Source organism: Vombatus ursinus, unplaced genomic scaffold (genome assembly GCF_900497805.2).
Source record: "Vombatus ursinus unplaced genomic scaffold, bare-nosed wombat genome assembly UNPS02014799.1, whole genome shotgun sequence".
NCBI classification, from domain to species: Eukaryota; Metazoa; Chordata; class Mammalia; order Diprotodontia; family Vombatidae; genus Vombatus; species Vombatus ursinus.
The window spans coordinates 167,192-194,381 of record NW_020954577.1 but is presented as its reverse complement, the minus strand read 5'-3'; the positions used below and the strand labels follow the sequence as shown (position 1 = coordinate 194,381).

The 27,190-nt window shown below is 40.1% G+C and overlaps 1 protein-coding gene across 1 annotated transcript in view; it reads left to right on the top strand.

The window, feature by feature from the left end:
- Window positions 1-443: 443 nt before the first annotated feature.
- LOC114050654 (acidic amino acid decarboxylase GADL1) overlaps window positions 444-27,190 on the top strand; it is a 166,738-nt gene continuing 139,991 nt past the window's right edge. Inside the window, exons 1-5 of the mRNA XM_027872501.1 lie at window positions 444-611; window positions 3,893-4,019; window positions 9,756-9,846; window positions 12,266-12,372; window positions 15,809-15,924. Coding sequence (XP_027728302.1) covers window positions 459-611; window positions 3,893-4,019; window positions 9,756-9,846; window positions 12,266-12,372; window positions 15,809-15,924 — 594 coding nt within the window. The 5' untranslated portion in view covers window positions 444-458. The remainder of the gene's footprint in view (window positions 612-3,892; window positions 4,020-9,755; window positions 9,847-12,265; window positions 12,373-15,808; window positions 15,925-27,190) is intronic.

Here is a 27,190-nt window from a genome sequence, read left to right as displayed (position 1 = left end):
TAGGCAAAATTTATAAGTGGTGAAATTTGTCTTTTCTCTGCATCTCCCTTTCCTAAACCCATTTCTTCTCATCTCCCTGTCATTGCTCCCAGAATTTTCAGGTGCCCAGTGCCCTTTCATCCACTGATGTTCTTAGGAAAGGGATGATGCTAGTAATTCATATCTCAGTTCTGTTTCCCAGGGACATTTGCATGTTAAGTCTTTTCTTTAATAGCAGAATGAAAGCTTGTGTTTTATTTTTATAGAACTTCACCCATCAGCAGCCATGCACCGATGCACTGAGAGTGGGGAGGAGGGGAAACAGTGTGAATAAATGGAAAAATTCCCCTAGAAGTGGTCATTGTGGATGGTGGTGCAACACAAGAAAATACTCCTTAAATAAGAAGCATTTTTTCTTCTCTCTTTTTGTTTTGCTTAAAAAAAAAAATAAACAAACAGGTGAGCCTGAACAACCGGAAATGGTCCCAAACAAGAAGAATGTCGTCTTAGTAGATGGTGTCATTCTCAACGGTCCCACAACAGATCCAAAGGCAGGAGAAAAGTTTGTGGAAGAGGCCTGTCGGTTAATCATGGAAGAAGTGATCCTGAAAGCTCCTGATGTCACAGAGAAGGTAACGAATCCCAGAATTGGAAAATGCTCAGAGATCGTCTAGTGCAGAAGTTCCCAAAATTATTTGGCCTTTTCAAAAAAAAATTACTCAGAACCCTGCTTGAAATCTACTTTCTTTAACCCTTTATTTTTTTAAAATTTGCATCATTTAAAAATGTAAAATATTTTAAAAAATGACCCACATGCAACATGATCTTGAAACCCTTCCTAATCCTGGTTGTCCTCCATCACATGTAACACGCAGAAAAAAATGAAATACTCCAGATGTGTTTGGACCAGGGCAGAGCAGGCTTACCGTCCCATCCCTCTTCCTGCAAATCAGGCAGGCTAACATTTCATTATTTTTTTTAGCAGCCGTGTCACATGGTTGGCTCTAATTGAGCTTGCAATCCACTAAAACCCCAAGATCTTTTTCTAATGAGCTACCCTCTAGCTAGACCTCCCCTATCTTGTCCTTCTGAAGTTGATTTTTTTGGAGCCCAAGTTTATTAAGACTTGAAATTTCCTAGGAGTAAACATAATCTTGTTAAATTTGACCCATGTGTTAAAGTTGTGGAGTTATTTTGGTCTCTTGCATCTCTAGCATATTAGCTATTTCTTTTACCTCTAGATCATTTGAAAATTCGTTAAGTATGTTATTTATATCTTCATCCAAGTCATTGCTTAAAAGTGTTAGAGCACAAAAAGACCTCCTGTGTGGATATCTAGACCACATGACTAGAACTCATTCAAGGCACCTGGTGCTCCCTTCCTATCTCCATACTGACCTTAGCTATCAACCTATTATCTTCTTCTTCTTCTTGTTGTCGTTGAAACCTTTCCTAAAGACCAATGATCATTCTACTCCACAGAGAAAATAGAAACAAAATAAGAGATTAGCCTCTCTATCTTCTCTCTTTTGTTTGTTACCATCCCATGTACCCTAAATATGGCTCTGGCCCCCTCCATGATCATCTCTTTTCCCTAGAAGAGCTAACAAAATCCTTCCTCAGCGGTTCTTACCAGTTTTCACTCAATATTAACTTCAGGACTCCTGGTGTTGTGTTCAATTTTGTGCTCATCCACCATTGCTTTACCTTCCTTTCAACCTCTATACATGTCTTTTTTTTTTAAATCTAAGTTTTTCAAGAGTTCCTCGTGCATCCATACCAGTCTCTTAAACAACTCTTACTTCTTCCTTTAATTGTTCCTGTTTTTCTTTGTATTTCCACAGAATTTCATTCTTCAGAACTTCTGGTTATCCCTGAGATTACTTCCTCTGTAGAATTTTAATTTGTGAAACTCTACCTAACCTTTTCCTGGATGCTTTGAATTCTACTTTCCCCAAGTCAAGAGTTCACAATAGACATTTCCTCTCCCTCTCGATTACAAATTCTAAGCTGCAATGGGTCACTTCTCCCTAAGGTTCCCATCATTGATTTCAAGCAAATGATGCTTCCTTGCTGATGAGAATTGTACTCAAAATCCAATTTACTTCTCTTGGTTCCTTCATTTTTTGAAGCATGAAATTATCATTCAGACAAATCAAAAAATCATTAGCTATTCCTTTTTAGGTGGAGATGGTCTCCAGTAGATGTCTGCATAATTGAGGTTCCTCCAGCATGCTCCCATACTGGGCAAATGAGAAAATATTTGTAAAGTGCTTAGCACAGTGCCCAGCACATGGTAGATGCTTAATCAATCTTTATTTCTCCTTCTCCCCTTCCCCAGGCTTGCGATCTCTTTCCCAAACTTGTAGTCTATTTCCACTCTGTTCAGATTGTCTACACTACACTCCAATGACAGTATCAGTGTGGCCTCCATTGATCTTCACCCAAACATCCCACATCTGGTTCCTGAATTTTTCATATAGCTATAGATAATACATGGTACTACTCCATACCCATTTTTACCTATTCTGTTCCTTTTCAAAAAAAATAGGATTTACCCATTCATTGATATTTTCCAGTCGTATGTTCTATTCCACCAGTTCTGATTGAGGTAATTTTTTCCCTTGATTTTCTCATCTACTTTTCTATTGCCCTCAACTTGTGTGTTTGTATGCAGATATCTGAATTGATGGGTTTTATTGCTGGTTTCCCCTCGGCCCCCTTTTTTGTATTTTGTCTCCTTTGAGTTTCTTGGCATGTATGCAACTGTTTTTCTTCTGACATTATTGTTACCTTCTATGGTACCCAGCTTGGTATGTGCCATATTTAGATTATCATAGATATTTAGGTATCTTTCTCTGTCCTCCTTCCTTTTTAGTGTAAAACCCTTTTCTTTCGATTTGTAAAACTCTAGGCCAATATATTTTTATCAGCCCTTTTTAGTTGTATCCAATCCCTGAACAAAAGCCTTACTTTCCTGTATTGTTGAGAAGGGAGGTGGGATCAGGGAAGGCTTAATTAATGGTGGTACATGAGCTGAGCCTTGAAAGAAGCGATCAATTCTTTTTAAAAAAAATTAAACATTTTATTTAAAGTTTTAGGTTTCAAATTCTATCCCTCCTTCCCTCCCTCCTCCCTGAGATAGTAAGCAATCAGATATAGGTTATGCATGTGCAATTATGTAAAGCATTTTTATATTAGTCATTTTGTACAAGAAGACTCAAATAAAAGAAAAAAATGAGAGAAAGAAAGTGAAAAATAGCATGCTTCGGTTTGTATTCAATCAATATCAGTTCTTTCTCTGGAGGCGGATAGCATGCTTCATCATTAGTCCTTCGGGATCGTCTTGGATCATCGTACTGCTGAGAATAGCTAAGTCATTCACAGTGAAGAGATCAATTCTTAAAGTTTGGGGGTGAGGAGGGAGTACATTCTTCTTCTGAATGATGGCCTTTTTGAATGGCCAAAGGTGAGAGATGGCATTCTGAATTCGAGGAACGGCAAGGGACTGACTAGCAGCAGCTCACAATTTATTCCCTCCTCCTCCCTGCTCTTTTCTTGTTGGATTGCAAGCTGTTTGGGTGGGGAAGGTTAGATTTGCTTTCTTTGCCGAGCCATATAGGATGTATCCATCATCAGGCAGGCAAATCGGGGAAATCTAAAAGATTCAGCTCCTGTGGTTGACTGGGGGTTGTTAAAATGTCCCCATAAGCAGTGGCAAGTCTAATATTTCGAGGGCCCTGCCGAGTGAGTCGGCTGCTGGCGAGCTGCAACACCATTTTTTTCGGTCCTTTCTGATTCCCCTCTGCCTGTGTGGATGTGATTTCCATGTCACTGTTTGATTTTTTCTGCTTCCTCTTGACCTCATGCAGTATTTATAGCATGCATCCTCACATCCCCCTTCCATCTCTAGGTTTGTGAATGGCAGCCTCCGGAGCAGCTGAAGCAACTGCTTGATCTGGAGATGAGGGACACTGGGGAACCACATCAGAGACTCTTGAAACTTTGCCAGGATGTCATCCGATACAGCGTCAAAACCAGTAAGGCTCTTAATTTGTCTCATGACCTCTAGCTCAGTGACAAGGCGACGTGTTCTCTCACAAATGGGTTTTCTGTTAGAAAAGCAAAGTATAACTAGTTTTATGGGATGGAAAAGATGGAAATTAAAACAAACAACGGATCTGTTGTTTTTAGGGGTGTCACCTAGTTTAGGTGGTTGGCATTTTTTTTGATGATTAAACGAAGTTGACTCTGTGACCAAACCAGTTGATTTTTTGCAGAAATCTGCTGCGAAGCAAAAAAACCTGAGTCGACAGCAAGATAGCTCATTGGCTGGCTGTGGATGAAAACCCCAGCTCTTTCTAATGTCCCCATTAAAAAAGTATTTGCTGTGACAGCTTTTCTCTCCTTATTCCAATCCTGTATTCAGAAGTAAGCAGCTTAAATCTACCATGTAATTTGGGTTCCCATGTTGGTCATGTAAATTTTAGGAAGAATGAAAAATTCTACATGATGGCCCTCCAAAGTCCTCATGACTGCTCCTTTAAAGTATCCTTACAAGTTCTTTGCTAGATACCTTTGACTGACATCTCATATGTGAATTTTTAAAATAAGATCCATCAGGAACACAAAGATCTTAAGCAAGTTGGAAGAAGTAGAAACAACCGGTGTAATCTGGCTCATGGATGGCAACACATGGAAACTAAAAAGCATTGTTGTTGTTCATTCTTTGTTTTCAAAGAGGACCAGTGACATCATAGACGATGTCTTGATTTGCTACTGAGTTGGATTTAAGTGATGCTGAGTTACACAAAGTCATCACCCTCACTCTCTCTTCCAGCGTCATACAAATCCAGTGGCAAGACAAAAGTCAAGATGGCTGGTGATGACCCGGGGTGCAGTAGATGACCTTTATACTACAGTCTAATGTAAAGAAGCATTGGGTTTGGTTTCGTAGTCAGAGACCCTGAGTTCAAATTCCTGCTCTGCCACCAGTGTGACCTGGCACAGTTCATTTACCTGCTCTGAGTCTCAAGTCCCTCATTGATAAGATGAAGGGGTTAAGTTGATGAGTACTCGTTTCCCTTCCAGCTCGAAATCTAGGAACCTATGACTCTGTTGACCATTCCTCACCTATTGGATACTCTCTCTTCTCTTACGCTTTCATGACGTTACTCTGCTGGTTCTTCCTTTTCATTCTCTTTTGCTAATTCATCATCCATACATATCATGCCTCTCCACTGTAGATGTTCCCCAACATTCTGTCCTCTTCCCTCTTCTATTCTCCCTCCACATTTACTTTCTTAGTGACTTCATTGACTCCTGTGGATTTAACTGTTATCACTATGCACATGACTCCCAGATCTACACACTGAGCCTTGTTCTCTCCCTTGGGCTTTATTCCCATGTGACTAATTCCTATTGGATATTTTGAATGGGATGTCTTAGTGATGTCTTAAATTTAACGTGCCCAAAACAGAGTTCTATCTTCTCCTCATCCAAACGTCTCTATTTCTGTACAGAGCAGCCTACTTCTTTCTGTCTCCCAGGTTCATGACCTTGGCATTGTGCTCAACTCTTCATGCTCCCTCATCCCACATATCCAACTTGTTGCCTGCTCTCACCATTTCTATTTCTATAATATGTCTCAAATTCAAGCCCTCCTCTCTATTCTCACAGGCTCTCCACTTTAGTTCAAGTCCTTATCAGCTCTCCTGGGATTATTATAATTGTTTCCCAACTGGTTTCTGTCCTTAAGTCTCTCCCCACTCCAGTCCATCCTACACACAGCAATGCAAGTGACTTTCCTCAGATGCAGCTCTGACCAAGTCACTGTTCTATTCAATAAAGTCAAATGGTTCCCCAGTTTTCCCCAGCCTTATTGTTGTTCCATCATGTCCAACTCTTTGTGACTCCATTTGGGGTTTTCTTGGCAAAGATCCTGGAGTGGTTTGTCATTTCCTTCTCCAACTCATTTTACAGATAAGGAAACTGAGGTGAAAGAGGTTAAGTGACTTGCATTATTCCCTAGAATAAGAATATACTATACACCCCCTGTACAGCTTTTTTTTTTTAATTTTTATTTTTAGGCAATTGGGGTTAAGTGACTTGCCCAGGGTCACACAGCTAGTAAGTGTCAAGTGTTTAGTCTGAGACCGGATTTGAACTCAGGTCCTCCTGACTTCAGGGCCAGTGCTCTATCCACTGCGCCACCTAGCTGCCCCCCACCCTGTATAGCTTTTGAAGCTCTTTGCAATCTGGCCCCAATCTACCTTTCCAACCTCATTGGACACTATTCCTCCTCCTGTACTCTACAATCTAGCCAAATTGATTTTCCCTCTATTCCTCACACATGTCCCTCCATTACCCATCTCTATCCATGCCTGGAATGCACTTCCTCCTTTCCTTCACTTCATGGAGTCCCATTTTGAGATACTTTGTCTTTGAGACATAACTTAAGCCCCATCTCTGGCATGAAGCCTTTCCTGATTCCTTCTCATACAACTGCTAGCCTTCTCCTCCCAAAACCACCTTGTATTTATCTACTTTGTATGAATTTGTATTTATTCACTTTACTACATACATATATTCATATATATGTATAATATATATATATATTCATTTGAATGTCTCCCCTATTAGAACGTAAGCAAGAATTGTTTTATTCTTTGTACTTATATCCTTAGCACCTAGAACAGTGTCTGGTACTCAGTAGATACCTGATAAATGCTTATTGATTAATTTATTGACCTTCTAAGCTTACATGGATTAAGTAAGTGCACAGAGGAATGTGATAAAGTGTTCTTTTTCTTAATTGACTGCTGACAAAGTAACCAGTGCCCAAATTTCAAAAGGAGAAAAAAATCACTTAAAATGAAAGATAGAAAGTTTAAAATGCAGTAAAAAGCTAATCCATTGCTCAGGACCAACCTAACTTGATGCCATGTGAATTCTGACACTGAATTAAATTTAGTGGAAAGAATCTAATCAAATTACAGCTAAAAATAATTGGATTGTATCGCTTTGGGAAAGGCTGGTGTATTTATCAAAAGCCCCGTTAGCATTTAGGAAGCAAAGATACATATCTTATTATTACGGTCTATGTCAGAAGGGGTGGAATGACATTTAATGTCAGGGATTCTTAGTTTACTGGACTTGTTCCATGCTGTTGCTATGGAAATCACTCATAAATTAACTTGGAGAACTCTAAAAATTCTTTGTGCAATCATGGCTCCTAGCCATGCCCAGATTCCATTGGTGGATTAGAGGAAGACGTTTTCATGTCCTATTTTCACAGTCATTTTATATTTTAGTTATCATTTATACATTTTCTTCCTTCTTTAAGGAAGAAAATCTAATGGAGACAATATTCATTGTAATAGGAAGTCACTTTTGGAAATGGTTCCCCATGGATTCCCAATGGCATCTCCCCATTTCTAAATGGGGAGTTGTTAGTTTGTTCTGTGACATTCCATGATTACACATGAAATCAAATCATTCCCAGCATGAAAAGCCAAGGACCTCAGTAATGCTTATTACAAAAGGCAGTGGAGGATAGGGGACAGAACACTGGATTTGAAATCAGAGGACCTGGGTTCAAATCCTGACCCTGCCATTATCTAACTGGGTGACTTTGAACAAGTAACTTGACCTGTCTGGGCTTTACTTTCATCCTTTGTAAAATGAGAGAATTGAACAAGATGGACTCTGAGGTCCATTCCAGCCCTAAATCTGTAAGTCTCTACCCTCAAAAAGCTTACATTCTCTGTTTTTTCCAGTCTTGATATCACCCAGTCAGTCAACAAACATTTATTAAGCAGCTATTATGTGCCACACACCATACTAAGTGCTAGGGATCCAGAGAAAGGCAAGACACCTGCCCTCAAGGAGCTCACAATTTGATGTAAGAGGCTTTGTACAAGAAGGTTACTTTGTCTTACTAAGCACCAGTTTCTTCCTAATTAAATTGAAGGGACTGAATGAGATGGCGTCACATCCAGTTCCTTCAATACTGCTTGTGTGATATGTTCTGAAGTTCCTTCATAGCCAGGGACACCTAGATCATCTCCAGGTGTTCAATGTCCTTAAACCAATGTGGCGCCCAGTGCTAGATGCATATTCCCTGCTTGCATGTTTTACTTTCGAAAGTTAGTCTCTGGGAGCAGCTAGATGGTGCAGTGGATAGAGCACAAGCCCTAGAGTCAGGGGGACCAGAGTTCAAATCCAGCCTCATACACTTGATACTTATTAGCTGTGTGATCCTGAGCAAGACACTTAACCTTGATTGCCTCTCAAAAAAAAAAAAGAAAGTTATTGTCTGATATTTTCTGCATTCTAATTGCATTTAGTAATAAATGCATATGTTATAGTCACCTTGACCTTTGTCTTGCTGCTGGACTTTGATAACTCTAGAGGAGAGAATGAGGTATCCCTGCCTCACTTAAATCTAACTTACACGCATATCAAGGCATCACCCTCATAATGTCATTGGTCATCTTCAGGAATGAAGCATGATCAACAACGGTCACAACAACATCCTTTGAAGGCAATGACTTTCATTTTCTGCATGGCAACCATATAGGTACTTAATATATGTTTACTGATTGATATCATCAGTCATGGAGGTCTAGTTTGAAAAATATAAGGGTGTAAGTAACAGAGTAACATATAATAATAACACCAATGGTATTACTGCTAACTAACATTTATTATTAATGAACCCACTCACTGGGCATTCTGTTTCATATGCAAGCATAGAGTGACGAAGAACAAAGTAGCAGTCCCATTCCTAAATTTTAATCCTTGGGAATAGTTTCTTTGAGTGACCCACTATTGAAATTTATAACATTGAAACCATGTGCCCCATAAAAAAGTGACAACCGAAAAAGAAATAGAGTATTAAAATAAGATGTGGAAAAATTCTTCTAATCAACTAATGGAATCTGGACATGTCTAGGAGTGATTCATGAAGAATTACAATAATGGTAACTATTTTTTGTGCTTCATATTTTGTCAATTCCTGGGTGCAAATCTTGTCTCTAATACTTACTAGTTACGTGACCCTGGATAAGTCACTTAACCTCTATATGCCTCAGTTTCCTCATTTATAAAATTAAGTGGTTGGGCTCAACGGCCTTTAGGGTTCTTTCCAGGTCTAAATTTATGATGTTTATGTGAATTACTTTACTTCATTCTCACAACAACTTTGAGAGATAATTACTGTAGCTATTGTTTTCCCCATTTAACAAATAAGGATGCTGAGGCTCAGAGAAGCCATGACTTGCTCATGAACGAAAGCTAGAATGTATCCAAGGCAGGATTTGAACCTAGGTCTTACCAATTTACAAACCAGCCATGAATGCACTCTACTAACCTGCCTTTCTAATGAACAAAAATTTGTAGAATATGTGAGCAACTCCTCATTGCCTGTCCCCCATAAAACCCTGCAAGGCAACCCTGTTGGTGTCTGTTCATAAAATTAAAATCTAGAGTTCATGTTGAGAGTCAGCTTCACCAGCTTAAAAGTCAAAGCTTCTAACAATTGGGCGGACAGCAATCAAAGGGGATGTTTCTCCTGGAGTAAAGCAAGCATAACAAAAATGGGAAAAGGTTGTTTTCTCCAGAAATAAGCTGAAGGTTCCCTGCTGAAATTATCTGATTGCCTCGGGGCACTCTGCCTGTTCCAGGAAAAGCGCCGTGAGAAAGGACTTTAAAGGTTCTCTCTTCCTCTGCACATGCATATATGAATTAAGAATGACTTGTGTTTGAATCAACAGATCACCCAAGATTCTTCAATCAGCTGTATGCTGGCATGGATTACTATTCCCTAGTTGCTCGGTTCATCACAGAGGCTTTGAACCCAAGTGTGTAAGTGAAGTGTTACTGGAATTTTGTGGCAAGAATGGATTTCTTTCCATTCAGATATTTGGAGCATTTGCTGAATGTCTGTGTCCTGGTTCCATTTCTGTCCTAAATAATAGTCATGATTGGTGACCTGCACATACTCACTTTTAGAGGGGTGAGGAGGGACACTGATCTATGATTTAACTGATAGGGAACTCATGGTATAGAATCTCCCTCCATGGATACAGGTCAATGGCTCAACTGACACGTCATAAAGTCATACCTTTAGAGATGGAAGGAATCTTAAAGACCATTGTGTCTACCCCCCATTTGAGGAAACTAAGGAACAGAAAGATTAAATGACTTGCCTATGGGCACACCATGAGTATTGTATATATTAGGAATTGAACAGTGGTCTTTCTGACTTGAGCAGCTAATGTGGTTTAGTGGATAGAGCACTAGTTTGGGAACCAGGCAGATCATCTTCCTGAGTTCAACTCTGGCCTCAGACGCTCACCAGCTACGTGCCCCTGGGCAAGTCACTTAACCTTGTTTGTCTCAGTTTCCTCATCTGTAAAATGAGCCGATGAAGGAAATGACAAATCACTTCATTATCTTTGCCAAGAAAACCCAAATGGGGTCCAGAAGAGTCAAATATGACTGAAAGGACTCAACAACAACAACTTTCTGACTTAGTATTCCTTATTGGAAGCTCTTAATGGTACTTAAGTCTTAGCCCCATGCTCCTCTGAATGAAGGGGTGTGGGAAAGCCATAATGAATTTTCTATTGTCCACTCTCCTCATGCCTATGCCTGTTTGGGCTAAGAAGGGGATACAAACAATAATAACAACTGGTATTCATATACTACTTTAAATTTTTCAAAACACTTTACATGTATGATATCATTAGCAACCTCACAAAAACCCTGTGAAGTTGGTACTGCAGATATCTCCATGCCCATTTTGCAGATGAGGAAACTGAAACCCAGGGAAGTTAGCTAATTTGCCCAAGGCCACAGAGCTAGTGAGAATCAGAGGCAGAATTTGAACCTAGGACCTCCTGACTCTAACCACAGCATGCTATATCCAATATATACCCCACCAGACCTCTCAATCAAAAGAGAGTGAGTCTTCCATTTTATTCTAAAAAACGCACAAAAAACCAGAAGAATCTTACACAGTATAGACACATACATTAGACAAATTTCTACATACCTGTATCCACACAAATGACATCCATAACTGAGATGAATTTTCGTTTTTCTCATTGGCATCAATGATTGCTAATGTGTTCATCACACTGCCAGTGTGACTATTTCTGAATATGTCGTAGTCAGAATTTCCGTAATATAAAGTTGGTGGCATAGTTTTTGTTCTAATCTCTGAGATGCTGTGTTTTAAGTATGCTTTAACTTCATTTATTGACTCACATTTCCAGATCTGTATTTGCATCTATAATTGTAAGGTTCAAACCCCACTTCTGATGTGCCAGTGTGACATTGGACAATTTGTTTAACTTCACAGAGCCTCGGTTTCCTCATTTGTAAGATGAAAGGGTTGGACTACATGGTCTTAGGGTTCCTTCCAGTTCCATATTCATGATCCTATGACCTTTTTGAGACTTCATTTTCCTCATCTGTAAAATAAGGGGGTTTCACTAGATGTCCTCTGAGGCCTGAGGTCCTTTATCTCCTTTCACAAGCTCCTAAGGCTTTAGAAATGAGCCCAGTGATCTACTGTGTGTAGGTCACCCGAGGGCCAGCTTAGCTGAACCGTCACCACCATGTGGTTGGCCAGCAAGATGGCACATTTGGTTTTTGTTTTGTTTTGGGGGAAGGTGAACTCATGGGAGTTGACTACTCAGGTGTGAATGGACTGATAGTCCTTTGGCAGAAAGACCTTTGCATAGAAAAAATAACTCTTTCACCAAACTCCAAGGTCTATCTATGCAGAGCAAAACAGGCATTGGTTCAGTGTTCAAGTGCCATTGACCCCTCCTGTTCTCGTTCCCTCCTCTGACAAAAGATCCAGGGTAGGAGTGGAGCTGAAAAGAGAGTACTAAACAAAACAGAAGACTTTCTAGCTTTTCTAGCTTTTAAATACAGCATCCTAATTTCCTATTTTCTATCTCAAAGGACTAGTAACTCAAGTCTCCATACCTTTGGCTCATTGGCCACTAGTATTTATCTACCTGTGAATGATGCCTTCATTGCTCATATATTTCCATACCCTGGTGGGGAAATTTCCTGAGAACCACACCAACTCAGGACCAGTAAATCCAAGCCTGCCTTTTTCTGCTGAAAGAACAGGCGTGTAACTGTTGGCACTTGATTTATTGACTGAAGCTACTACCTTCAGGCATGTCTGTATGTATTGCTGGGGAAGACAGAGGGACATTTGGGCCCTACTTCTAGAATTGAAGCTTCTTTTATACCTGTCTAGTTATACCTATGAGGTGTCCCCAGTGTTTCTGTTAGTGGAAGAAGCTGTTCTGAAGAAGATGATTGAATTCATTGGATGGAAAGAAGGGGATGGCATATTTAACCCAGGTAAGAAAGAAGAGTTATTGCCTTCTTCCTTCCTTTTCTGACATTTTAAGAGTACGTCACCCCCATCTTTTATATTAAAAACGATATCTCGAGTACTGGGCATTGATGCAAAACGCCGAATGTTAATGATGCTGTTTGGCAAAGACAGATCTTGTAGCTTTCTTGAAATTGACAGCTGTGTGTGTTTCCATGCATGTTGCCCCACAGAATGAAATCAGGTCTGTCTTCCCAAGAGTCAGGGTCCTGTCTCTCTCATCTTCAACCTTCTATGAGTGGATGCATGAGTGAAAACGTATTTATTAAGCATTTGCAAAGTGCCACATCCTGTGCTAAGTGCTGAGGAGATAGATACAAAAGTAAAGACATTTCACCCTTGAGGAGTTCATTCTAACTGAAGGAGACAATACATAGAAGGGATTGGTGGCCAGGGAAAGGCATTTGAGTTTGGAAAATTACATGGGTAGGGAGTGGAACTGTAGAGGAGTAGATTGAGACACCTTTCCAGGATTAATCATTTGAAAAGTGGGGTTGAAAAGAGAAGGGAAAGAAAATGTGATTGGCAAAGGGAGATGGCTGGGGAGGAAAGTGAAACCTGTCTAGAAGTAGCTTAGATGGAGTTGCCTATGTGAGGATGGACTTCATCGGTCAGGATAAAGGGTTCAGATTTTACATCTAATCCATTGTGTGACCCTGGGCCACAATTCAGAGAATCTGAGGCAGCCCCCTAGGGAAAAGAAGAGCTGTGATTCAAAACACTTAGGTAGCTAGGAGCACTATGCTTGGAATCAGGAAGACTTGAGTTCAAATCTGGCTCCAGATACTAGCTGTGTGACCTTGGGCAAGTCACTTAAACTGGCACCACTTAGATACCTAAACAAAGGTAGAATGAGTAATATTATCACTGTTTTACAAATGAGGCAGTGAACAGAGGACTGGGCTTTCAGTCAGGAAGTCTTGAGTTCAAATTTGATCTCAGATACTTACTATCTGTGTGACCCTGAGCAAGTCACTTAAACTTTACCTCAGGTTCCTCTTCTGTAAAATGGGGACAACATTAGCATCTACCTCTCAAGGCTGTCATGAGGATCAAAGGAGATGATATTTTAAAAGTACTTATCACAATGTCTGGTATATAACAGGCACTATAAAAGTACTAGTTCTTATAGTTGTTGTTGCCATCCTTTACTGGAAATTTTCCATACTGATAAAATAATAGATGCTTTGCTGTGTATTCATTTGTACTTATATGTGCATGTATAGATAATTGATCTCGGCCTAGGATTTCCTTGGTTTGAGATACTACTTATATGGACGCTCCCTCCATCCAGATTGGCAAGCCAATTGACAAATGTGCCAGATTGGCCAACTCTGTACAACTCAGAGTCTTAGAGAGACTCCTGAGACTGCCCAGCCAGGGCATGTCAGAGGTGGACCTCAAAACCAGTTAACCCCCACTATGGGCATGTTTATGTGTGTGTGTGTGTGTGTGTGTGTGTGTGTGTGTGTGTGTGTTTGCATGTGGGTGTGTGTAGATGGCAGCATGATGTAGTGGATAGAGATTGAATCCTGGAGTCAGGAAGAACTGGGCTTAAAACCTATGTCAGAAACTTACTGGTTGCTTGACTTTTATAAATCCTTTACCCTCTGAGTGGCCCAGGCAATTCTCTGAGACTAACAGTTGCTGTATTGCTAGAGGAAATTTCCTCACCAAGAGTTCTCTCTATCCATGAAATCACAGGTCCTGAGTTTTTTTTAAATTAATATTTATATTATGATTCTATATTGTGTACATATACATATGCATGCACATGTATATGAATACAATGAAAGAGAGACAAGTAGCTGGCTCATCCATTCACTAAGTTCACATACATTGGGGAGAAATGAACCTGTTTGGAAATAGGCTAGATAAGGAAAGAACTTATGGCCAAACAAGAGATAGAGAGCATTACAGGATGGAAAAAGGATAATTTTGATTATATTAATTTAAATTTTTTTCTGCACAAACAAAACCTATATAGCCAAGATTGGAGAGAAAGCAGAAAACTAAGGGGAAATCTTATAGCAAGTTTCTCTGATAAAGGTCTCATTTCTCAAATATGCAGAGAACTGAGTCAAATTTATAAGAATACAAGTCATTTCCCAATTGATAAATGGTCAAAGGTTAGGAATAGGCAGTTTTCAGATAAAAAAATCAAAGTTGTCTATAGTCATATAAAAAATTCTCTAAATTGCTATTGATTGGAGAAATGCAAATTAAAACAACTCTGAGGTACCACCTCATATCTATCAGATTAACTAATATGACAAAAAAAGGAAAATTACAAATGTTGGTGGGGATGTGGATAATTAGGACACTAATACGTTGCTAGTAGAGTTGTGAACTGCTCCAACCATTCTAGAAAGAAAATTTAGAACTATGCCCAAAGGGGCTATAAAATTATACATACCTTTTGATCCATCCATAAACACTACTAGATCTGTATCCCAAAAAGATCCCCTCAAAATGGAAAAGAACCTATTTGTACAAAAAAATATTTATAGCAATTCTTTCTGTGGTGGCAAAGAATTGGAAATTAAGGGGATGCCCATCAATTGGGGAATGACTGAACAAGTTATGATATATGACTGTAATGGAATACTATCATGCTATAAGAAATGATGAGCAGGATGATTTCAGAAAATCCTGGAAAAACTTACATGAACTGATGCAAAGTGAAATGAGCGGAACCAGGAGAACATTATGCACAGTAACAACAGTATTGTAAGGATAACCAACTGTGAATGACTTACCTGGTCTCAGCATTAAACGATCTAAGGCAATTCCAAAGTACTTACGATTAAAAAAAAAAAGGCTATCCAACTCCAGAGAAAAAACTGATGGGGTCTGAATGCAGATTGAAACATACTTCCATTTTACTTTCTTTATTTTTCTTTTTTGATCTATGTTTTCTTTCACAACATGACTAATATGGAAATATATTTTGCATGCCTGCACATGTATAACCTATATCAAATTGCGTGCCTTCTCAGTGAGGGGAAAGGTAAGGAGAGAGGGAGAGTATTTGGAACTTGAAATTTTGAAAAACAAATGTTAAGAAATTTTTACAAGTAATTGGAAAAAAATTTTAAAAAAAGAAAAAAAAAGAAATGAGTTAGAACCATACAAGGGAAACTCTTCATAGGTTAGAACTCTGGAGTGAGGAAGCAAAGGCCTGGGTCACTCTGTTGTTGACCCATTACAATGAGAATTAAGTGGAGAATTTGTAGCCACTGGGGAGCCCAGGTCTCAGGAAAGGTCACTTGGGACCCAGGCCACAGTCCTCTTAATGGTTTATTCATGGAATTATTTCCAAGGTGCCTGAAACTGTAGCTAAGAATTGCTGAATGCCAGGAAAGATGCCTTCAAAGATGTTTTTTCACTTTATTTTAACAGGTGGTTCTGTGTCCAATATGTATGCCATGAATTTGGCTCGATACAAATATTGTCCTGAGATTAAGGAGAAGGGACTCTCCGGGTTGCCCAGACTGGTCCTTTTCACATCAGCAGAGGTAAAGTAATTGCCCCAGGCCAAGACTATTTTCTAAAAAGCTATGGTTTATAGTGCAGGTTGATTCTCAGGGCTATTAGTGTATAATTATAGTTGTGTATTAATAACGGGTGAACAAAATAATGGGATGTGATAAAGATCACTGTTTTTTATCAACATGGGATATAGAAAGAATTTTAATAGCAGACTCAAAAAACCCCCAAAGATCACACACATGCATGGACGCCACATGTATACACACACACACACACACACACACACATACACACACACTTTTATACACACTGTGCATCACCTGTATTTGAAGTGTTCTAGGCTGTAAGATTCTCTTTCAAGAAAGGTAAAATTTAATTTAAAAGATAGCACATTCTCTCTCTGGGCAGTGTCTTTATTGAGCATCTGATTAATGGGACTTTAGATGACTGAGGTTAGGATTTGTGATGGCCCATCCAGGCTGTGCTGCTCATATTCCCAGGTTCCCCTGGGGATTAATAGATTCTGTGCCAAATGCAAATGGTAGCACTTTTGACTCTCATGTCAATAGCTCTGATTTTGAACCTAAGTTCTTCTCCAGAGAACTGGAGGGAAAAGAATCCAATTTTTAGGGAAGACTTGTACTCTTCATCCACTCAACAAGTACTTATTAAATATCTACTGTATTCTAGGCAATGGAGATGCAAAGACAAACCCAAAAGAGGGCTTGCCCACAATGAACTTATATTCTATTGAGGGAGAACAATATAAATACAATTAGGTAAATAAAAATGTAAAAAAAAAAAGTAAATACAAGGTAATTTCTCCATGGGAGGGCATGTTTATAGCTAATAAGGGAATAAGAAGTGAAACTTGAGCTGAATCTTGAAGGAAGATAGGGGTTCTTTGCAATAGAGTTGAAGGAAGAAATCATTCCAGGCCTAGGGGACAGAATGCAAAAGTGTGGAGGTGGGAAACGAAATGTTGTGTAAAAATAGCAAATAGACCAATCTGATTGGTATATACTGTATATCCAGGAAGAGAACTATGCTATAAGCCCAAAAGAGTAGACTGAAGCATGATTATGGAGGACTTTAATTGCCAAACAGAGCAGATGGTCATCCTTGGGGCAAGAGGGAGTCCCTGGAGCTTCTTGAGCAGAGTAATGTCAGACTTGTACTTTTAGAATACCAATTTGGCCACTATGTGAAGGATGGATTGGAGAAGAAAGATACTATAGGCAGAGAGATAAATTAGGAAGCTGTTATAATGACAGATGAAAGGTGGTGAAGGTCTAGACTAAGGTGGTGGCCCTGTGAGTGGACAACAGAATGGACACAAGAGAGACGGTATAGAAATAGAATTGACAAGACTTGGATGTAGAGGTGGGTGTGAATGAAGAGTCAAAGATAGCTCCTAGTTTGTGAACTTGGGAGACTGCAAGAATAGTGATGTCTTCAACAGAAACAGAGAAGCTAAGAGGGGTGGGCTTGAGGGGAAAGATAATGAGTTCTATTTTTCACATGTTGATTTCAAGATGTCTAGAGGATATGGCATGGAAATGTTCAAAAGACACTTGGAGATGAGACTCAGAGTTTTGGAAGACTGGGGCTGGATATATGCTGTAGATCGAGGAAACATCTGCATAGAGATAGTGGTTGAAGCCCGGGGAGCTAATTAATACCTGAAAGAAAAGAGAAGAGGGCCCAGGTCAGAACGCTGGCTTTAACCGACACTTTGGAAGCAGGGCATGCATATTAATCTAACAAAAGACTGAGAATGAGTGGCCAGGCAGGTAGAAGGAAAACAAAAAGGGAGTATACTGTACCGTCAGAACCCAGGAAGTAGAGAGTACCTGGGAAGAGGGGCTGGCCAACAGTATCATACAGTATGAAGAAGTCCAAAATGATGCAGACTAAGAAGAGACTAGCAGATTTGGCAATTACGAGATCACTCTTAATCAAATTCCTCAATTCCCATGACCTTCACCTTCACTCTGCCTCAGCCAGGTCCAAGGGATGACCACATCCTTGATCTTGACGTCACCCATAAATGTTCCGCTGGAACTTTGGAGAACGTAGTTTCAACTGAGTAGTGTTGGAAACCAGATTGCAAGGTGATGAGATGCAAATAAGAAAAGAACTAGAAGTAATGAGTTTAGATGGCTATTTGCTTGAAATTTGGCTGTGAAATGGAAGACAGTTATAGAATGATAGCCTGAGGAGATAGTAAGGTCAAATGAGACATTTTTTTTAAAGATGATGATGACTTGGTGCATTTATATGCAAAAGGGAAGAAGCTACTTAGGAGAAACTAAGAATTAGGGAGGAGAGAATGAGTGTAGGGGCCAATTGCTAGAGAAAATAGAAGGGGACAAGATCAAGGGCACAAGCAGAGGCATTGGCCTTGGCAAGGAGAAGGACTATCTCTTCATAAGACCTAAGAAGGAAGAATGAGAGAGAAGGATTTTTTCCAATGAAGAATAGCTGTAAAGAAGGAGTTCATGGCAAATGGCCTTTGTTTAATCAGTGAGGTACCAAGTAAGATCTTCTGCTGGAAAGAAAGAAGGAGAGAATGATTTGGAGGTGCCAAGGAGGGGAGAGTAGATTTGGAACAGTCACTGTGGGTGTACATGATACAGTGAAAGACTGTTAGGGAGGAATAGAAGGATTACTTTGCTACAATGAAGGCCCAGGTAAAATAAAATAAGATAAATTTATAGTGGACTCCGTGGATATGGTTATGCAGCTTCCAACACCATTGAGTAGCACATGAGGAAAAGCAGAAAAGGTGGACAGAGGGGGTAACTCAAAGTTGGAGTTTGGTCAAGCATAAGTGGTGATTGGATGAGGGGGCAAGAGATTTGAATGTAGAGGACTGTGTATAACTGAACTGATGAACTATAGGGTCAAGATGGGGAGAGGAGGAAAGTGAAGCCAGAGTAGGGGTGATGGTCTTGGAGAAGGCTGAGGAATGGTGGAAATGGAGGCCACAATAATAAAGATGAATCAATAAGCTTTGAAGGAATGAGACTCAGAGGAGCGATAGAAGCATAGAGAAGAATTTATGTTTAGAGGAATTTCAGAACTCCTGATCCTGGAAATGGAACACTTATAGGTGATGTCAAAATCCAAGGATAACCATCCCTGCATGTGGCTGAGATGAAGTGAGGAGGAAAGTCATGGGAATTGAGGAACTTGGTGAACTGGGAACCCAGGCTATTTGATCATAGGTTCATGGGGCCATTGATTTAAACCTGGAAGGAGCTTGGAGGACATCTATTACAACCCATTCATTTTTCACCTGAGAAATGGAGGCCAGGAGAGGTTAACTGACTTGTCAGTATCTGAAGTGGGATTTGAATTCATGTCTTACTGACAGCAGTGCCATATTGCCTTTCTTGGCATGATACCAATGTGCCTATTGAAGTGCCTAAGTATAAGGACAGGAGTTGGAGTAGAGAAGAAGACTGTGAACCATGGCTGCAGTTCTTGAGAAAGAAAGGATAATGACCCAGGTCTGGTACCTGGCTACTGCCAGGAACTAGATTGGGTCATCTATCTGGATGGAGTGGCTTAGAGGAAAAAAGGATGCTGACTGGTGGCATGGGCTTCTGGCATTATAGTAGAAAGACCTGGGTTCAGATTCTCCCTCTTCTCTTTATTTCTCTATGTGACCTTAGACAAATTACTAACCTTCCCCAGGCCTCAGTTTCCTCATTTGTAGAAATGAGGGAGTTGATCTAGATCAAAGGTTCTTAACCTTTTATGTGTCATGGACTCCTTTTGTCAGTCTGATGAAGCCTGTGGATCCCTTCTCAAAATAATTTTTTTTTAAATACATAGTATTGCAAAGGAAGCAAATCATATTGAAATAGTTATCAAGATATTTAAAAAAAAAACTCACTCCTCCATACTTTCTGATAACCCTTGGAAGAGATAATCTTCTAAATTTTAATTCTGTGATACTAAGAGGGGAAGGCTTTGCCTGGGATGGCTAAGGGTTACTCTTTCCTAGAAGAAGGGGGACTGGCTTCTTAAAATTCCCTTCCACTCTTTCCCATGGAATTTATTCTTTCCTTTCCTTGTTTCTCTTCCCTGAGCCAGCCCCCATTCTGAAGATCATCTCCTACTTACAATAGCTCTAGGCCATTGTCAAGCATATGAGGAAGATAGTTACCTGACACTCTGAACTCATTCTTTTTTTTTTTCCTCTGGAATCATTTATTTCATAATTTCTTACAATACAATAATATCCCATGACATTCATGTACAATTTGTTCAACCATTTCCTAATTGTCTAAAAGGCCATCAAAGGCACTCCTCCCCTTAGATTTTAATTCCTTTTTTTATTTTTAGTTTTCAACATTTACTTCCACAAGATTTTGAGTTCCAAATTTTCACCCCATCTCGCCCCTCCCCCACCCCAAGATGGCATGCATTCTGAATACCCCTTCCCCTAGTCTGCTTTCACTGCTGTCTCTCCCCCCCTTCCCCTTCTATTTTCCTGTAGGGCAGGATAGATTTCTGTACCCCATTTCCTGTATTTCTTATTTCCTAGTTGCATGTGAAAACATTTTTTTCAACATGTGTTTTTTAAAACTTTGGGTTCCAAATTTTCTCCCTTCCTCCCTCCCCACCCACCCTCATTGAAAAGGCAAGCAACACAATATAGGTTATACATGTGCAGTTATGCAAAATACTTCCATAGTAGACATGCTGTGAAAAACTAATTCTATTTCCCTTAATCTTATCCTGCCCCCCCATTTATTCTATTCTTTTTTTGACCCTGTTCCTCCTCAGAAGTATTTGCTTCTGATTACTCCCTTTCCCAGTCTGCCCTCCTCTCTATCATCCCCCTGCTCTCTTGTACCCTTCCCCTCCTATTTTCCTGTAGGGCAAGACAGATTTCCATACCCAATTGAGTGTGTATGTTATTCCCTCCCTAAGTCAAATCCTATGAGAATAAGATTCACTTATTCCCTCTCCCCTTCCCCTGTTTCCCCTCCACTGTAACAGCCTTTTCTTTTCTGTTTTTTTTTGTGAGATAATTTTCCCCGTTCTACCTTTCCCTTTCTCCTTTTCCTAGTATAATCCTTTCTCACGCCTTAATTTTATTCTCCAGATATGACCCCTTCATCTCCAACATACCCTGTGCCCTCTATCTATCTATCTATCTATCTATCTATCTATCTATCTATCTATCTATCTATCTATCTGTCTGTCTGTCTGTCTGTCTGTCTGTCTGTCTGTCTGTCTATCTATCTATCTATCCATCCATCCATCCATCCATCCATCCATCCATCCATCCATCCATCCATCCATCTATCTATCTATCTATCTATCTATCTATCTATCTATCTATCTATATATATAATTTTTCCCTCCAACTACCCTAATCCTGACAAAGGTCTCTTGAGTTACAAATATCATCTTTCCATGCAGGAATGTAAACAGTTCAACCTTAAGTCTCTTCTGATTTCTCTTTCCTGTTTACCTCTTCATGTTCCACTTGAGTCTTGTATTGGAAAGTCAAATTTTCTATTCAGCTCTGGTCTTTTCATCAAGAGTGCTTGAAAGTCCTCTATTTCACTGAATGACAATTTTTTTTCCCCTGAAGAATTATACTCAGTTTTGCTAGGTAGGTGATTCTTGGTTGTAATCCTATCTCCTTTGCCCTCCGGAATATTATATTTCATGCTCTGCGGTCCCTTAATGTAGAAGCTGCTAAGTCTTGTGTTATCCTGATTGTGTTTCCACAATACTTGAATTGTTTCTTTCTGGCTGCTTGTAATATTTTCTCCTTGACCTGGGAACTCTGGAATTTGCCTACAATATTCCTAGGAGTTTTCCTTTGAGGATCTCTTTAGGAGGTGATTGATGGATTCTTTCAATTTCTATTTTGCCCTCTGGTTCTAAAATATCAGGGCAGTTTTCCTTGATAATTTCTTGAAAGATGATGTCTAGGCTCTTTTTTTGATCATGGCTTTCAGGTAGTCCAATAATATTTAAATTCTCTCTCCTGGATCTATTTTCCAGGTCAACTGTTTTTCCAGTGAGATATTTCACATTATTTTCTAATTTTTTATTCTTTTGGATTTGTTTTACAGTGTCTTGATTTCTCATGAAGTCGCTAGCTTCCAATTGCTCTATTTTAATTTTTAAGGAAGTATTTTCTTCAGTAATCTTTTGGACTTCCTTTTCCATTTGGCCAATTTTGCTCTTTAGGGCATTCTTTTCTTCATTGGCTTTTTGGACCTCTTTTGCAATTTGGGTTAGGCTATTTTTTAAGGTGCTATTTTCTTCAGTATTTTTGGGGTCTCCTTTAGCAAGCTGTTTTTCATGATTTTCTTGCATCAATCTCATTTGTCTTCCCAGTTTTTCCTCTACTTCTCTTACTTGCTTCTCAAAATCCCTTTTGAGCTCTTCCAAGGCCTGGGACTGATTCATATTTTTCTTGGAAGTTTTGGATGTAGGAGCTTTGACTTTGTTTTCTTCTTCTGGTTGTATGTTTTGATCTTCTTTGTCACCAAAGTAAGATAATATAGTCTGACTCTTTTTGCACTGCTTGCTCATGATCCCAACCAATTACTTGAGTTATAAACTCTTTGTTAAGGTAAGAGTCTGTTTCCAATGTGAAGAATGTACTGTCCCAAGCTTCGGGGCTTTGTACAACTGTTTTCAGAGATACTTCTAGGGACCTGAAAAGTGTCAGTTCTTCCAAGGTGCTATGATAAGAGGTGAGGTGTTTTCTCTCCACCGCCACAAGCTTCACCACACTAGTATTCCTCCTTGCCCCAGGACCTCCCCTGAGAACTGTGACCCAGATCCAAGCACGGGCAAAACAAGAGATTCCTGCCTCAGCACTTGCAAGGAGATTCCTGCAATCCCCCTCTGATCAACCACTGGATTACCCCTCAGTCTGTGGGCTGGAAGCTCAGAAGGCAGCCGCTGCCCTCGGAGTGGCTGAGATCTAGCTCCTTCTCTCACTGCAGTCACAGACTTTTCCCACTGACCTTCTAAGTTGTCTTTGGTGTTCATAGGTTGAGAAGTCTGAAAACTGCCACAGCTGCCAGCGATTCAGTCCTCTAAGGCCTGCTCCAGGTTCATTGAAGCCTGCCTTGCCTCTGTGCCCATGCCAAACTGTGCTCCTCTCCCTGTCTGGCACAATATACCTTTCTGATCAACCATCCAGGTTGTCTTGGGCTGGAAATTTGTTTTACTCTGTTTTTTTGTGGGTTCTGCTGCTTTAAAATTTGTTTAGAGACATTTTTTATAGGTATTTGGAGGGGTTTGGGGGAGAGCTCCAGCAAGACATTGCTTTCCCTCCACCCTGAACTCATTCTAAAGTCTACTTTCTCACCTCCCTTGGCTATTTTCCTTTGGAAAAGGGCAAGGTGCCCAATAGGAGGTTGCCAGTAGGAACCAACCTTACTATCTTCCCTCAGCTTGGTCTCCTAAGGAGATTCTGACCATGCCTTCGGTTCATTCCATACCATGTGAGGAAGGATAGATGAGAGCTTGGAGGCGCTCACTAGACCACTTGGCCTGGGTTTCTAAAATTGGTTTTCAATAGCAATAAGGGCTTCTTCTCCAGGGGGTCTTCCTTCAGTGACAAGACATAGAAGTTGGGAAACGTGAGTTGTTTTCCAAGGAGATGTGAAGAGAAGTTTTGGATGTCTGGAGGAAGGTGCTCTTTCTTCCTCCAGATTTCATCTCTGAGTCCTTTCCCTTTCTAATAACCATGTCCTCCTCCCCTGAATGCTATTGATGGACAGGGGAAAGAGCAGAATCAAGATCTAGCTAACAAAATCTTTAAGGCAAGAATTTTTAACCAAAAGTCCCTAGACCCCCAAGGTATCTATGGATAGATTTCAGGGGGCTCTTGTACTTGGATGGGGAAAAAAATTGCATCTTTATTTTCACTAACCTCTAACTGAAATTTAGCCTTTCCTTCAATTAGGAATGTAGGCAACAAATATTCTTCTGAGAAGGGGCCACTTGGCTTCATCAGTCTGCCAAAGGGGGTCCATGACACCAAAAAGGTTAAGAATATCTGTTTCAGGTTTTGAACAGGTGTTTCCAAACCTGAGAAAGCCATCCTAAGTAGGACATATGTTAATGGCTCATTTTTTTTTCAATGTCCCTTTCTATTCTTCATTGTATTTAAACCTTGCCTAAGCTCTCCTAGAAATATAACTCTGGAAAAGGGAAAGACAACTCCATTGACAGAGAGAATAAAGGATATGCCTGGGAAAGCTCGGAGACAAAGGTGGTGCTAGTAAGTTTCAACAGAATAAAGGGAAATTGGATCACCATGCCATTGTGAAACATTGGCTAAATGACTTTTGTGTCTCAAGAGAAGGCCTATATGCAAAGGAAGGCAGAAGATCTGCTTTGTTCATCTTGCCAGCAGAAGAGAGACAGAAAACAGAGAGAGGTAATAGACCTAGTTTTCTCAAGAATGACATTTTGAGAGGACAGCCTTCAGAACCGGGTATTTTATTATTATTTTAATATGTTGTTTTTCTCAGCTAGAGCCATAATTAGGCATTCTGGTAAACCAGGGAAAGTTTATATAAGGTTTGGGGGAGCAGGGATGGAGTCCCATGGCATGCACAGAGACCTCACACTGCTGTGCTTTGTGTCTTATGAGGTGGCTCAAGGGAGGAGTCAAGCAAGGCCAGATCGTGGAAAACTCACCTGGGTAGCCACCTTAGTCACGTGGCTTGATATTGCCTGTGATATGTCCTTTGTAAGGAAGGGTATGGATCTATAGACTCATCAGCATGATGTAAGGTGCAGGGGACAGTCTGCCATTATGAGAAACAGTCATGCCAGATGACAAGGCTATCTGTCTCCCAGAGAGTCTGTCCTAGGACTCTGTAGCATAGCCCATGACCCCTAACTTCTGATCCTTCCCATCTCCAAGGAGGTAGAAGAGGGAGATAACAGTATAACAACAGGACCCTGAGAATGGGGCCTTTGGTCTGGATAGAGGGATGGAGCCAGCTCAGGGCCAGAGAAAGACTCCCTTAAGGAGCAATGTTCCCCCCATGTTGGTGCCTTGGGGCAAAACCTCAGTCACCCCACTTAAGTTGAAGCTCTGTTCCCCTTTCTTCCACAATGAAATGTATTCAGGCTATAAAATTGACATTGGTCCACTCATACTTATCAGTGTTACAGTTGGTACCCACCTGACCACCCAAACTCACACTTGTCTATCCTCAATGGGATCCAAGAATTGCTGAATCCCATGAGAACCAGGCTATGAAGAAAAGTAGAACATGAGCGAGTCTATTCAATCAAGTGGAGCCTTCTGAAAGATGGGTATTCAACTTCCCCTGTTGTCTTCTAGGCCCCTGGAGTGTGGGCCCAGATTGCTATTTTCCACACTGCTACTTTCCCAAGCAGGGCAACATTCAGACTCTGTCATTACAGGGTAAACTGAGGCTTTGTGGGATCAGAATCATACATAAACAAGAGGAACCGTTCAGTCAAAAGCACTAGCTGTATTCACTAGGAGGTGCCAAGGACACAGAGATAACTGCTTAACAATCCCTGCCCCAACGAGTTTCCCATCTTGCCAGAGGAGACAACATGCCCATCTCTAAATAGGCACAAAATGGAAATGAGGCAATTTGGGATGGGAGGCACTGGCAGCTGGGGGTGGGAGGGAACTGAGGGAAAGTTTCATGGAGAAACTGTCATTAGAGCTAAATCTTGAAGGTAACTGGAGATTTTCAGTGGTGGAGGTTTGGGAAGAGCATTCCAGGCATGGGGAACAGCCAGTGTAAAGGCATACAAATGGGTGCTGTATAAGGAACACTTTGATATTTATTTAAATGTAAAGATGCTGTTCCTATCCCATTGCCCACTTAGAATGGAAATTCTTGGAAAGTAGGCACTGTTTTATTTTGTCTTTACATGTCTAGTTCCTTACATGTAGTAAATACTAAACAAATGCTACTTGCATTAAATTCAAATTCATTTAAGCCTTCCATTTCATAGATGAGGAAACTGAGGTCCAGATATATGAAACAACTTTCCTGAGACAAAGATAGTTGGACAATAGCAGAGCTGGCAACTTTTGGTTGCCAGTTGAAGGCCCTTTCCATGACACCATGATGACTTCTCAAATACACCCCTCCCTCCTCTCGGTACAGTGCTGCCCAGTCTACTGGATAATGTTGGCTCCATTCATTGACTTAGTATCTGTGTAACCTTTGGGAAGTCACTGCTTCTCAGGACCTCAGTCTCCTAATCTATAAAATGAAAGGATAAAACAAGGTGATCTCCGAGGTCCCTTCCAGTTCTAAATCTAAGCTCCTAAGGTCTTGCATTGAATCAATTGATCATTAAAGCATTTTTCTTCCAAACTTTTAAAAAAAAATTTAAATTTCTTTTCTTTTCTTTCTTTCTTTCTTTTTTAAATTTTTGTTTTTAAAACTTTGGATTCCAAATTTTCTCCCTTCCTCCCTCCCCACCCATCCTCATTGAGAAGGCAAGCAACTCGATACAGGTTATACATGTGTAGTCATGCAAAACACTTCCATAGTAGTCATGTTGTGAAAAACTAAGTATACTTCCTTTAATCCTATCCCACCCGCCATTTATTCTATTCTCTCTTTTGACCCTGTCCCTCTTTAGAAGTGTTTGCTTCTGATTACCCCTTTCCCAAATTTGGCCCCTGCTCTCTTGTCCCCTTCCCCCCCCCCATTTTCCTGTAGGGTAAGATAGATTTCCATACCCAATTGAGTGTGTATGTTATTCCCTCCTTAAGCCAAATCCGATGACAATAAGATTCACTCATTCCCTCTCACCTTCCCCCATTTCCCTGGCACTGTAGTCTATTTTATGTGAGATAATTTACTCCATTCTACCTCTCCCTTTCTCCTTCTCCCAGTATAACCCTCTCTCACCCCTTAATTTTATTTTCCAGATATTATCCCTTCATCTTCAACTCACCCTGTGCCCTCTATTTATCTATCTATCTATCTATCTATCTATCTATCTATCTATCTATCTATCTATCTATCTATCTACATACATACATATAATTCTTTCCCTCCAACTACTGTAATACTGACAAAGGACTCATGAGTTACAAATACCATCTTTCCATGTAGAATGTAAACAGTTCAATCTTAATAAGTCTCTTGTGATTTCTCTTTCCTGTTTACCTCTTCATGTTTCACTTGAGTTTTGTATCTGAAAGTCAAATTTTCTATTCAGCTCTGTTCTTTTCATCAAGAATGCTTGAAAGTCCTCTATTTCACTGAATGACAATTTTTT